Below are 14352 nucleotides of genomic sequence, written 5' to 3' on the forward strand. Positions count from 1 at the left end.
CCAAACTGGCAGCTGGTTCCACAGAAAGGGGCCTGATAACTGAAAGCTCTGCCTCCCAAACTGGCAGCTGGTTCCACAGAGAGGACCCTGACAACTCAAGGCTCTGCCTCCCAAACTGGCAGCTGGTTCCACAGAGAGGGGCCTGATATCTGAAAGCTCTGCCTCCCAAACTGGCAGCTGGTTCCACAGAGAGGGGCCTGATAACTGAAGGCTCTGCCTCCCAAACTGGCAGCTGGTTCCACAGAGAGGGCCCTGATAACTGAAGGCTCTGCTTCCCAAACTGGCAGCTGGTTCCACAGAGAGGGACCTGATAACTGAAGGCTCTGCCTCCCAAACTGGCAGCTGGTTCCACAGAGAGGGATCTGATAACTGAAGGCTCTGCCTGCCAAACTGGCAGCTGGTTCCACAGAGAGGGGCCTGATAACTGAAGGCTCTGCCTCCCAAACTGGCAGCTGGTTCCACAGAGAGGGGCCTGATAACTGAAGGCTCTGCCTCCCAAACTGGCAGCTGGTTCCACAGAGAGGACCCTGATAACTGAAGGCTCTGCCTCCCAAACTGGCAGCTGGTTCCACAGAGAAGGGCCCGGAATGAAAGCTCTGCCTCCCAAACTGGCAGCTGGTTCCACAGAGAGGGGCCTGATAACTGAAGGCTCTGCCTCCCAAACTGGCAGCTGGTTCCACAGAGAGGACCCTGATAACTGAAGGCTCTGCCTCCCAAACTGGCAGCTGGTTCCACAGAGAAGGGCCCGGAATGAAAGCTCTGCCTCCCAAACTGGCAGCTGGTTCCACAGAGAGGACGCTGATAACTGAAGGCTCTGCCTCCCAAACTGGCAGCTGGTTCCACATAGAGGGGCCTGATAACTGAAGGCTCTGCCTCCCAAACTGGCAGCTGGTTCCACAGAGAGGGGCCTGATAACTGAAGGCTCTGCCTCCCAAACTGGCAGCTGGTTCCACAGAGAGGGGCCTGATAACTGAAGGCTCTGCCTCCCAAACTGGCAGCTGGTTCCACAGAGAGGGGCCTGATAAATGAAGGCTCTGCCTCCCAAACTGGCAGCGTGTTCCACAGAGAGGGGCCCGGAATGAAAGCTCTGCCTCCCAAACTGGCAGCTGGTTCCACAGAGAGGGGCCTGATAACTGAAGGCTCTGCCTCCCAAACTGGCAGCTGGTTCCTCAGAGAGGGGCCTGATAACTGAAGGCTCTGCCTCCCAAACTGGCAGCTGGTTCCACAGAGAGGGGCCTGATAACTGAAGGCTCTGCGTCCCGAACTGTCAACGGTTCCTCAGAGAGGGGCCTGATAACTGAAGGCTCTGCCTCCCAAACTGGCAGCTGGTTCCACAGAGAGGGGCCTGATAACTGAAGGCTCTGCCTCCCAAACTGGCAGCTGGTTCTACAGAGAGGACCCTGATAAATGAAGGCTCTGCCTCCCAAACTGGCAGCGTGTTCCACAGAGAGGGGCCCGGAATGAAAGCTCTGCCTCCCAAACTGGCAGCTGGTTCCACAGAGAGGGGCCTGATAACTGAAGGCTCTGCCTCCCAAACTGGCAGCTGGCTCCACAGAGAGGGGCCTGATAACTGAAGGCTCTGCCTCCCAAACTGGCAGCTGGTTCCACAGAGAGGGGCCTGATAACTGAAGGCTCTGCCTCCCAAACTGGCAGCTGGTTCCACAGAAAGGGGCCTGATAACTGAAAGCTCTGCCTCCCAAACTGGCAGCTGGTTCCACAGAGAGGACCCTGACAACTCAAGGCTCTGCCTCCCAAACTGGCAGCTGGTTCCACAGAGAGGGGCCTGATATCTGAATGCTCTGCCTCCCAAACTGGCAGCTGGTTCCACAGAGAGGGGCCTGATAACTGAAGGCTCTGCCTCCCAAACTGGCAGCTGGTTCCACAGAGAGGGGCCTGATAACTGAAGGCTCTGCCTCCCAAACTGGCAGCTGGTTCCACAGAGAGGGGCCTGATATCTGAAAGCTCTGCCTCCCAAACTGGCAGCTGGTTCCACAGAGAGGGGCCTGATAACTGAAGGCTCTGCCTCCCAAACAGGCAGCTGGTTCCACAGAGAGGGGCCTGATAACTGAAGGCTCTGCCTCCCAAACTGGCAGCTGGTTCCACAGAAAGGGGCCTGATAACTGAGAGCTCTGCCTCCCAAACTGGCAGCTGGTTCCACAGAGAGGACCCTGACAACTCAAGGCTCTGCCTCCCAAACTGGCAGCTGGTTCCACAGAGAGGGGCCTGATATCTGAAAGCTCTGCCTCCCAAACTGGCAGCTGGTTCCACAGAGAGGGGCCTGATAACTGAAGGCTCTGCCTCCCAAACTGGCAGCTGGTTCCACAGAGAGGGGCCTGATAACTGAAGGCTCTGCTTCCCAAACTGGCAGCTGGTTCCACAGAGAGGGACCTGATAACTGAAGGCTCTGCCTCCCAAACTGGCAGCTGGTTCCACAGAGAGGGATCTGATAACTGAAGGCTCTGCCTCCCAAACTGGCAGCTGGTTCCACAGAGAGGGGCCTGATAACTGAAGGCTCTGCCTCCCAAACTGGCAGCTGGTTCCACAGAGAGGGGCCTGATAACTGAAGGCTCTGCCTCCCAAACTGGCAGCTGGTTCCACAGAGAGGACGCTGATAACTGAAGGCTCTGCCTCCCAAACTGGCAGCTGGTTCCACAGAGAAGGGCCCGGAATGAAAGCTCTGCCTCCCAAACTGGCAGCTGGTTCCACAGAGAGGGGCCTGATAACTGAAGGCTCTGCCTCCCAAACTGGCAGCTGGTTCCACAGAGAGGACCCTGATAACTGAAGGCTCTGCCTCCCAAACTGGCAGCTGGTTCCACAGAGAAGGGCCCGGAATGAAAGCTCTGCCTCCCAAACTGGCAGCTGGTTCCACAGAGAGGGGCCTGATAACTGAAGGCTCTGCCTCCCAAACTGGCAGCTGGTTCCATAGAGAGGACCCTGATAACTGAAGGCTCTGCCTCCCAAACTGGCAGCTGGTTCCACAGAAAGGGGCCTGATAACTGAAAGCTCTGCCTCCCAAACTGGCAGCTGGTTCCACAGAGAGGGGCCTGATAACTGAAGGCTCTGCCTCCCAAACAGGCAGCTGGTTCCACAGAGAGGGGCCTGATAACTGAAGGCTCTGCCTCCCAAACGGGCAGCTGGTTCCACAGAAAGGGGCCTGATAACTGAGAGCTCTGCCTCCCAAACTGGCAGCTGGTTCCACAGAGAGGACCCTGACAACTCAAGGCTCTGCCTCCCAAACTGGCAGCTGGTTCCACAGAGAGGGGCCTGATATCTGAAAGCGCTGCCTCCCAAACTGGCAGCTGGTTCCATAGAGAGGGGCCTGATAACTGAAGGCTCTGCCTCCCAAACTGGCAGCTGGTTCCACAGAGAGGGGCCTGATAACTGAAGGCTCTGCTTCCCAAACTGGCAGCTGGTTCCACAGAGAGGGACCTGATAACTGAAGGCTCTGCCTCCCAAACTGGCAGCTGGTTCCACAGAGAGGGATCTGATAACTGAAGGCTCTGCCTCCCAAACTGGCAGCTGGTTCCACAGAGAGGGGCCTGATAACTGAAGGCTCTGCTTCCCAAACTGGCAGCTGGTTCCACAGAGAGGGGCCTGATAACTGAAGGCTCTGCCTCCCAAACTGGCAGCTGGTTCCACAGAGAGGACGCTGATAACTGAAGGCTCTGCCTCCCAAACTGGCAGCTGGTTCCACAGAGAAGGGCCCGGAATGAAAGCTCTGCCTCCCAAACTGGCAGCTGGTTCCACAGAGAGGGGCCTGATAACTGAAGGCTCTGCCTCCCAAACTGGCAGCTGGTTCCACAGAGAGGACACTGATAACTGAAGGCTCTGCCTCCCAAACTGGCAGCTGGTACCACAGAGAAGGGCCCGGAATGAAAGCTCTGCCTCCCAAACTGGCAGCTGGTTCCACAGAGAGGGGCCTGATAACTGAAGGCATCTTCCTCCCAAACTGGCAGCTGGTTCCACAGAAAGGGGCCTGATAACTGAAAGCTCTGCCTCCAAAACTGGAAGCTGGTTCCATAGAGAGGACCCTGATAACTGAAGGCTCTGCCTCCCAAACTGTCAGCTGGCTCCACAGAGAGGGGCCTGATAACTGAAGGCTCTGCCTCCCAAACTGGCAGCTGGTTCCACAGAGAGGGGCCTGACATCTGAAAGCTCTGCCTCCCAAACTGGCAGCGTGTTCCACAGAGAGGGGCCTGATAACTGAAGGCTCTGCCTCCCAAACTGGCAGCTGGTTCCACAGAAAGGGGCCTGATAACTGAAAGCTCTGCCTCCCAAACTGGCAGCTGGTTCCACAGAGAGGACCCTGACAACTCAAGGCTCTGCCTCCCAAACTGGCAGCTGGTTCCACAGAGAGGGGCCTGATATCTGAAAGCTCTGCCTCCCAAACTGGCAGCTGGTTCCACAGAGAGGGGCCTGATAACTGAAGGCTCTGCCTCCCAAACTGGCAGCTGGTTCCACAGAGAGGGGCCTGATAACTGAAGGCTCTGCCTCCCAAACTGGCAGCTGGTTCCACAGAGAGGGGCCTGATAACTGAAGGCTCTGCTTCCCAAACTGGCAGCTGGTTCCACAGAGAGGGACCTGATAACTGAAGGCTCTGCCTCCCAAACTGGCAGCTGGTTCCACAGAGAGGGGCCTGATAACTGAAGGCTCTGCCTCCCAAACTGGCAGCTGGTTCCACAGAGAGGGGCCTGATAACTGAAGGCTCTGCCTCCCAAACTGGCAGCTGGTTCCACAGAGAGGGGCCTGATATCTGAAAACTCTGCCTCCCAAACTGGCAGCTGGTTCCACAGAGAGGGGCCTGATAACTGAAGGCTCTGCCTCCCAAACTGGCAGCTGGTTCCACAGAGAGGGGCCTGATAACTGAAGGCTCTGCCTCCCAAACTGGCAGCTGGTTCCACAGAGAGGGGCCTGATAAATGAAGGCTCTGCCTCCCAAACTGGCAGCGTGTTCCACAGAGAGGGGCCCGGAATGAAAGCTCTGCCTCCCAAACTGGCAGCTGGTTCCACAGATAGGGGACTGATAACTGAAGGCTCTGCCTCCCAAACTGGCAGCTGGTTCCACAGAGAGGGGCCTGATAACTGAAGGCTCTGCCTCCCAAACTGGCAGCTGGTTCCACAGAGAGGGGCCTGATAACTGAAGGCTCTGCCTCCCAAACTGGCAGCTGGTTCCACAGAAAGGGGCCTGATAACTGAAAGCTCTGCCTCCCAAACTGGCAGCTGGTTCCACAGAGAGGACCCTGACAACTCAAGGCTCGGCCTCCCAAACTGGCAGCTGGTTCCACAGAGAGGGGCCTGATATCTGAAAGCTCTGCCTCCCAAACTGGCAGCTGGTTCCACAGAGAGGGGCCTGATAACTGAAGGCTCTGCCTCCCAAACTGGCAGCTGGTTCCACAGAGAGGGCCCTGATAACTGAAGGCTCTGCTTCCCAAACTGGCAGCTGGTTCCACAGAGAGGGACCTGATAACTGAAGGCTCTGCCTCCCAAACTGGCAGCTGGTTCCACAGAGAGGGATCTGATAACTGAAGGCTCTGCCTGCCAAACTGGCAGCTGGTTCCACAGAGAGGGGCCTGATAACTGAAGGCTCTGCCTCCCAAACTGGCAGCTGGTTCCACAGAGAGGGGCCTGATAACTGAAGGCTCTGCCTCCCAAACTGGCAGCTGGTTCCACAGAGAGGACCCTGATAACTGAAGGCTCTGCCTCCCAAACTGGCAGCTGGTTCCACAGAGAAGGGCCCGGAATGAAAGCTCTGCCTCCCAAACTGGCAGCTGGTTCCACAGAGAGGGGCCTGATAACTGAAGGCTCTGCCTCCCAAACTGGCAGCTGGTTCCACAGAGAGGACCCTGATAACTGAAGGCTCTGCCTCCCAAACTGGCAGCTGGTTCCACAGAGAAGGGCCCGGAATGAAAGCTCTGCCTCCCAAACTGGCAGCTGGTTCCACAGAGAGGACGCTGATAACTGAAGGCTCTGCCTCCCAAACTGGCAGCTGGTTCCACATAGAGGGGCCTGATAACTGAAGGCTCTGCCTCCCAAACTGGCAGCTGGTTCCTCAGAGAGGGGCCTGATAACTGAAGGCTCTGCCTCCCAAACTGGCAGCTGGTTCCACAGAGAGGGGCCTGATAACTGAAGGCTCTGTCTCCCAAACTGGCAGCTGGTTCCACAGAGAGGGGCCTGATAACTGAAGGCTCTGCTTCCCAAACTGGCAGCTGGTTCCACATAGAGGGACCTGATAACTGAAGGCTCTGCCTCCCAAACTGGCAGCTGGTTCCACAGAGAGGGATCTGATAACTGAAGGCTCTGCCTCCCAAACTGGCAGCTGGTTCCACAGAGAGGACCCTGATAACTGAAGACTCTGCCTCCCAAACTGGCAGCTGGTTCCACAGAGAGGGGCCTGATAACTGAAGGCTCTGCCTCCCAAACTGGCAGCTGGTTCCACAGAGAGGGGCCTAATAACTGAAGGCTCTGCCCCCCAAACTGGCAGCTGGTTCCACAGAGAGGGGCCTGATAATTGAAGGCTCTGCCTCCCAAACTGGCAGCTGGTTCCACAGAGAGGGTTCTGATAACTGAAGGCTCTGTCTCCCAAACTGGCAGCTGGTTCCACAGAGAAGGACCTGATAACTGAAGACTCTGCCTCCCAAACTGGCAGCTGGTTCCACAGAGAGGGGCCTGATAACTGAAGGCTCTGCCTCCCATTCTACTTTTACAGGGTACCTTTTTCAAGTCTTAAAAACTTGAAAAAGTCTTAAATTTGATAACCCTAAATTAAGGCCTTGAAAAGGTCTTAAATTTTGTTTAGAAGTCTTAAATTTAATTATCAAAGGTCTTAATTTTTCCCTTTCTTATCTGCATGATACAGCTCAACAACATAACTGTATACTTAGTAAAACACTAACAAAAAAAGAAAACATGGAATGTTGCGTTGTAAAATTTATTTTTTTTCTCTCCGACTATCGATCTCCGACATGAGGTAATGCCACCTCATTAATGCCAATGCACTGTTTCAACTACGCGGTGGGAAAATCCTGATTTCCAAGTTTACGAGAAGTTCTCGTATATTTGGAAATCTAAGAACGCCACATTACACTAGAGCGTGCACAGTTACGCCGCTGACCCACCGATGCCGTCGCTCGCGCAGCAGCTTTGGAATGGGCAAGTGCAGATTTAATCCACTGTGGCTCAATGAATCAAAATATGACTGGGTTCAGGCTGTACCGGGAAATGAGTGTGAGGCTCAGTGCCGTCTGTGCCGAAAAAAATTCAAGCTCAGCACAATGGGTCATTTAGCCTTGGAGTCGGACATGAAGAGTGCTTAACATTTAGCATGCTTAGCAGCTACAGAGAAGCAGACACTCATATCCCAGTTCTGCGCCGCAAACCCGACACCAACCTCAACAGTCACCTCGGCTGCCAGCTGCACCGAGCCCACACAGCCAGGTAACATGCGAGCTTTTTGTGGCTCGACGCCACAAAAAGGCAGAGGTGACGTGGATACTAAAGACGATATCTGATGAAGAAATGGTTCTTTTGTTTAATGCCTTCACAGACAGGTGCATGCACACACTTTTGTGTTGTTTTTATGGTTTTGATTGTTAATACAGTGTTGACACTGTTCCAGCTCCATTGTAATACAGTACATGCACACATAGATGTTCACTCACTCACACACACACGTGGTGTGGGATGTATGTGTGTCTAATATGTTAAGAGATTGTTCTTTTGCAGCAGAGTTTTATAGGGCTGTATTCTCCATTTGTAATGAATTTGCAAACAGGCGTACACACGCACACACTTTATTCTTTATTAAAAGAAGTAATTGTTATTTGTCCCTGTGTTATGTTATTCTGACAGATTTCTTTTGCATTATTTCATAAATGTATGCCAGAATAAGCGCGAGGTTGGTCTTAAATTTCATTGGACGTGGTCTTGAAAAGGTCTTAAAAAGTCTTAAATATGAGTGGAAAAATCCTGGGGGGACACTGTTTTAGAAACTCTGGGAACCTCAAGTAAACCTCCAGTCTGAGAGCAAAGTGCTCTGTTGGGAAAATATCTTACAATGAGATCTTTAAGATATGATGGAGCTCGGTCATTAAAGCTTTATACGTGGGTATCATCAGCACATCATTGGAAATATATCCTATACTATTTGATAATATGACACAATGGAAGGATGTATAAAGGTGACAGTCTGAGGTACAGAGCCAACAAACTGTTGATTAAAGGGGAAATACTCCTGAACAGTCGGGTTGGGGCTTGAGATGAAGTTAAGATTATAAACGGGTCATGGTGGAAAATATTCAGCCAAAGCACTTTACAGAATGAACATCTGAACTAAGCTCCTCCTCTCTTCTTCCTGTGTTCAGGTGACACGTTCACAGCAGAGGATGGCGCAGAGGAGCCGGAATGGGTGGCGTCTGAGCGTCAGCAGTTTTCAGAGTTCAGGGATAAAAACAATGACGGGAAAATGGACAAAGAGGAAACTATGGACTGGATTCTTCCCGCTGATTACGGCCGCTCCGCTTTCAGCCGGTGACCTGTTTGTGATTAACACCCGAGCCTTCTGTCTGCGTTCAGGATGGACAACTGACCAGGAAGGAAATCGTGGACAGGTACGAGCTGTTTGTTGGAAGTCAGGGGACGGACTTCGGGGCGGCTCTGCTACAACACGATGAGTTCTAGACACGTTCCTGATGTTAGATGGAAAACACGGAGATCTGATTTCTAACCCCAGAGAGGAGGAAAGCCTTTAGAGATCAGCTTCTGCTCATCCTGCAGCTTCCATCCGGCTGTTATTTCTGTGGTTTGATGCTCAGATTCACTCGACCCAATCTGCTTCAATGTGTTTTATTCTGCTGTTCAGTGGGACTTTTCTATTCCGTGAAGTTTTCTTCTTTTTCCTCATGTTTATTTATTGTGTTTATGAAGCCATGAAGTTGTTTAAAGGGTTCAGAGCTCTGATTTGAAAGGAAAATAAAACTGTTTTTCATGAATTTACACAAAGACAGATGATCCATGTTTTCCACCTTTAACAATAAAGCTGTTTGATATTAATGCTGATTGTTTCATTGTTGTTCTGAAAGATGACAGAGCAAGCACACAAAATATTCAACATGTTTTTATTAGATTTTTGTTGCCTTTTATCTAAACAAATGCATTCTACAGTAAAATAAATGTCAGCCACTGAAGCTGAAGCCTCATAAACTGTATTTACATGCTTTTCAGGAATCATTCGAGTTGACAGCAGATCCTCTGAACTCAGACCTTTAAAAGTCCTTTTGGGAAGTCAAGTGTTCTCAGAGTTTGGTTTTATCTCTGGTCCAAACATTAGGAAGCTGTGGACACCTCAGTCTTTGAAGACACTTCAGATGCTTCTTCCATTTTCTTTCCAAACACCATTTCCATGATGCAGGCATTAAACTGGAGACGAAAGAAGTCACAGAGTTAACATTGAGCTTTACCTTCAGAAGATGAAGACTAGATATCACGACGTATCACCCCAACTCAGATGTTTGGAAGTTGGTGTGCTCACCTGTTTGTTCATGAAGACGTAGATCAGAGGGTTGTAGACGCAGGAGCTCTTGGAGAAGAAGGCTGGGATAGTGACCAGTCTGTAGTCCTTGTTTTCATCGGCGGAGAGGGCGTACCAAAGCCCTGCCGCTGCATACGGGCCATAACAGGTGATGAAGGACCCCACCATCACGATGATCATCCGGGACACCTCCTTCTCGGCCTTCTGGGTGGAGGCTGACTCCGCCTGCTGGGCTGCGACCTGCAGTAGGCAGAGTGAGCGTTACACCTTTATCAGAACCCTCAGCAGACCCAGTCCTACAGAAAAACCGCTGATGGTTCAGACGGTCACTAACTGCGGATCAGAGGCTGAAACGCTTCTTTGTTTGGGGTTATTCTCCCGGACACCAGCGGGTTCTGGTGTGGCTGCGTCCCAAAGGTTTTGGAAGAGGTTCTGACTCACCGCTCTCAGGGCGCCCAGGAGCTGAGAGTAGGAGAAAATGATGACCGTCAGAGGGAAGCAGAAGCATGATACCAACAGGAACCACATGTAGCTCTCACAGTTCCGGTCCACGCACTTTGTGTACCAATCGGGTCCACAGGAGCAGCCTAGACCTTCAGGGATGTACCTTGAGACAAAGACGGCGGCCATGACACGTCACGTGATGTGAGCGGAACAGATCTGGCGCTGTAATTCAGGGGAGTGACCTACCTGCTCCAGCCAAAGAAAGGTGGTGTGGCACAGCATATCCCTGTGACCCAGGTTATGCCCACAGCGACCAGAGCGTGAGAAGGGCCGAACTTAAAGGCGCCGAAGGGTTTACAGATGACCAGGTACCTCTCAAAGGAGAGGACAGCCAGAGACCAGGACGTCACCAGACCTGCAGGGAGGAAGCAGACTCAGATCACCGGCCGCCACACCTGAGATTTGCCCTCCTGAGATCAGAGAGTGAGTTTCTGTACCTGCTATCGAGCCCACCATGGCCTCCAGGGAGCACAGGGTGAGACCCAAGAAGTAATATCCCTTCAAGGAGGCCAGGAACACCTGCCCCACGGAGAAGGTGACGAAGATGAACCCTGCGAAGGAGATGTTGACAAGGATGTAGTTGAGAGGAGACCTGAGCTTCTTGTATTTGGCGGTGGCCACCAGAACCACAAGGTTTAGAGGCGTGCCAGCGAAGAAGACGAAGCCCATGAAGATGGTCTGCAAGTGGAAAGCCCACATGGGGGCCAGGTAATACTGCGGCCCCTCGAAGGGGCTAACATTGGAGATGTTCTCATACAGGTGGAAATATTTCCCCATGGTGAAGCTGAGCTGTGCCACAGCAGATGCTTTCAGCCTCTTTATATACGCTCATAAACCACTTACACAAAGATAAGCTGCACGGCTTTCTCTAAACTTTATGGATTAGGAACATTTGTCTTCCTGCGCCGTAATCTGCTTACGGAGAGGATGCTCCACCACCAGACCCATATTACAGAATTCTGAAGCTCCACCACCAACAGACCCGTATTACAGAGTTCTGATGCTCCACCACCAACAGACCCGTATTACAGAGTTCTTATGCTCCACCACCAACAGACCCGTATTACAGAGTTCTGATGCTCCACCACCAACAGACCCGTATTACAAAGTTCTGATGCTCCACCACCAACAGACCCGTATTACAGAGTTCTGATGCTCCACCACCAACAGACCCGTATTACAGAGTTCTGATGCTCCACCACCAACAGACCCATATGACAGAGTTCTGATGCTCCACCACCAACAGACCCGTATTACAGAGTTCTGATGCTCCACCACCAACAGACCCGTATTACAGAGCTCTGATACTCCACCACCAACAGACCCGTATTACAGAGTTCTGATGCTCCAGCACCAACAGACCCGTATTACAGAGTTCTGATGCTCCACCACCAACAGACCCGTATTACAGAGTTCTGATGCTCCACCACCAACAGACCAGTATTACAGAGTTCTGATGCTCCACCACCAACAGACCCGTATTACAGAGTTCTGATGCTCCACCACCAACAGACCCGTATTACAGAGTTCTGATGCTCCACCACCAACAGACCCGTATTACAGAGTTCTGATGCTCCACCACCAACAGACCCGTATTACAGAGTTCTGATGCACCACCACCAACAGACCCGTATTACAGAGTTCTGATGCTCCACCACCATCAGACCCGTATTACAGAGTTCTGATGCTCCACCACCAACAGACCCGTATTACAGAGTTCTGATGCTCCACCACCATCAGACCCGTATTACAGAGTTCTGATGGACCACCACCAACAGACCCATATCACAAAGTTCTAATATTCCTCCACCAACAGACCCGTATTACAGAGTTCTGATGCTCCACCACCAACAGACCCGTATTACAGAGTTCTGATGCTCCAGCACCAACAGACCCGTATTACAGAGTTCTGATGCTCCACCACCAACAGACCAGTATTACAGAGTTCTGATGCTCCACCACCAACAGACCCGTATTACAAAGTTCCGATGCTCCACCACCAACAGACCCGCTCCACCACCAACAGACCCATAATACAGAGTTCTGATGCTCCACCACCAACAGACCCGTATTATAGAGTTCTGATGCTCCACCACCAACAGACCCGTATTGCAGAGTTCTGATACTCCACCCCCAACAGACCCGTATTACAGAGTTCTGATGTTCCACAACCAACAGACCCGTATTACAGAGTTCTGATGCTCCACCACCAACAGACCCGTATTACAGAGTTCTGATGCTCCACCACCAACAGACCCGTATTACAGAGTTCTGATGCTCCACCACCAACAGACCCGTATTACAGAGTTCTGATGCTCCTCCACCAACAGACCCGTATTACAGAGTTCTGATGCTCCACCACCAACAGACCCATAATACAGAGTTCTGATGCTCCACCACCAAAAAACCCGTATTACAGAGTTCTGATGCACCACCACCGACAGACCCGTATTACAGAGTTCTGATGCTCCACCACCAACAGACCCGTATTACAGAGTTCTGATGCTCCACAACCAACAGACCCGTATTACAGAGTTCTGATGCTCCTCCACCAACAGACCCGTATTACAGAGTTCTGATGCTCCACCACCAACAGACCCGTATTACAGAGTTCTGATGCTCCACAACCAACAGACCCGTATTACAGAGTTCTGATGCTCCACCACCAACAGACCCGTATTACAGAGTTCTGATGCTCCACCACCAACAGACCCGTATTACAGAGTTCTGATGCACCACCACCAACAGATCCGTATTACAGAGTTCTTATGCTCCACTACCAACAGAGTTCTGATGCTCCACCACCAACAGACCCGTATTACAGAGTTCTGATGCTCCACCACCAACAGACCCGTATTACAGAGTTCTGATGCTCCACCACCAACAGACCCGTATTACAGAGTTCTGATGCTCCACCACCAACAGACCCGAATTACAGAGCTCTGATGCTCCACCACCAACAGACCCGTATTACAGAGTTCTGATGCTCCAGCACCAACAGACCCGTATTACAGAGTTCTGATGCTCCACCACCAACAGACCCGTATTACAGAGTTCTGATGCTCCACCACCAACAGACCAGTATTACAGAGTTCTGATGCTCCACCACCAACAGACCCGTATTACAGAGTTCTGATGCTCCACCACCAACAGACCCGTATTACAGAGTTCTGATGCTCCACCACCAACAGACCCGTATTACAGAGTTCTGATGCTCCACCACCAACAGACCCGTATTACAGAGTTCTGATGCACCACCACCAACAGACCCGTATTACAGAGTTCTGATGCTCCACCACCATCAGACCCGTATTACAGAGTTCTGATGCTCCACCACCAACAGACCCGTATTACAGAGTTCTGATGCTCCACCACCAACAGACCCGTATTACAGAGTTCTGATGCACCACCACCAACAGACCCATATTACAAAGTTCTAATAGTCCTCCACCAACAGACCCGTATTACAGAGTTCTGATGCTCCACCACCAACAAACCCGTATTACAGAGTTCTGATGCTCCACCACCAACAGACCCGTATTAGAGAGTTCTGATGCTCCACCACCAACATACCCATATTACAGAGTTCTGATGCTCCACCACAAACAGTCCAGTATTACAGAGTTCTGATGCTCCACCACCAACAGACCCGTATTACAGAGTTCTGATGCTCCACCACCAACAGACCCGTATTACAGAGTTCTGATGCTCCACCACCAACAGACCCGTATTACAGAGTTCTGATGCTCCACCACCAACAGACCCGTATTAAAGAGTTCTGATGCTCCACCACCAACAGACCCGTATTACAGAGTTCTGATGCTCCACCACCAACAGACCCGTATTACAGAGTTCTGATGCTCCTCCACCAACAGACATGTATTACAGAGTTCTGATGCTCCACCCCCAACAGACCCGTATTACAGAGTTCTTATGCTCCACTACCAACAGAGTTCTGATGCTCCAGAACCAACAGACCCGTATTACAGAGTTCTGATGCTCCACCACCAACAAACCCGTATTACAGAGTTCTGATGCTCCACCACCAACAGACCCATATTACAAAGTTCTAATATTCCTCCACCAACAGACCCGTATTACAGAGTTCTGATACTCCACCACCAACAGACCGGTATTACAGAGTTCTGATGCTCCACCACCAACAGACCCTTATCACAGAGTTCTGATGCTCCACCACCAACAGACCCGTATTAAATAGTTCTGATGCTCCACCCCCAACAGACCCGTATTACAGAGTTCTTATGCTCCACTACCAACAGAGTTCTGATGCTCCACCACCAACAAACCCGTATTACAGAGTTC

The 14352-nt window shown here is 51.7% G+C and overlaps 1 protein-coding gene across 1 annotated transcript; it reads right to left on the reverse strand.

Moving 5' to 3' along the window:
* Window positions 1–9320: 9320 nt before the first annotated feature.
* LOC142385679 (putative violet-sensitive opsin) lies at window positions 9321–10806 on the reverse strand. Its single transcript, XM_075472404.1, has 5 exons — window positions 10467–10806; window positions 10216–10384; window positions 9967–10132; window positions 9526–9765; window positions 9321–9413 (listed from the first exon to the last, which is right to left on the reverse strand). Exons 1-5 carry the CDS (start codon window positions 10804–10806, stop codon window positions 9321–9323), a joined length of 1008 nt encoding a protein of 335 aa, XP_075328519.1.
* Window positions 10807–14352: the final 3546 nt, after the last annotated feature.

This window comes from Odontesthes bonariensis, chromosome 8 (assembly GCF_027942865.1).
Source record: "Odontesthes bonariensis isolate fOdoBon6 chromosome 8, fOdoBon6.hap1, whole genome shotgun sequence".
In the NCBI taxonomy this organism is placed as follows: domain Eukaryota; kingdom Metazoa; phylum Chordata; class Actinopteri; order Atheriniformes; family Atherinopsidae; genus Odontesthes; species Odontesthes bonariensis.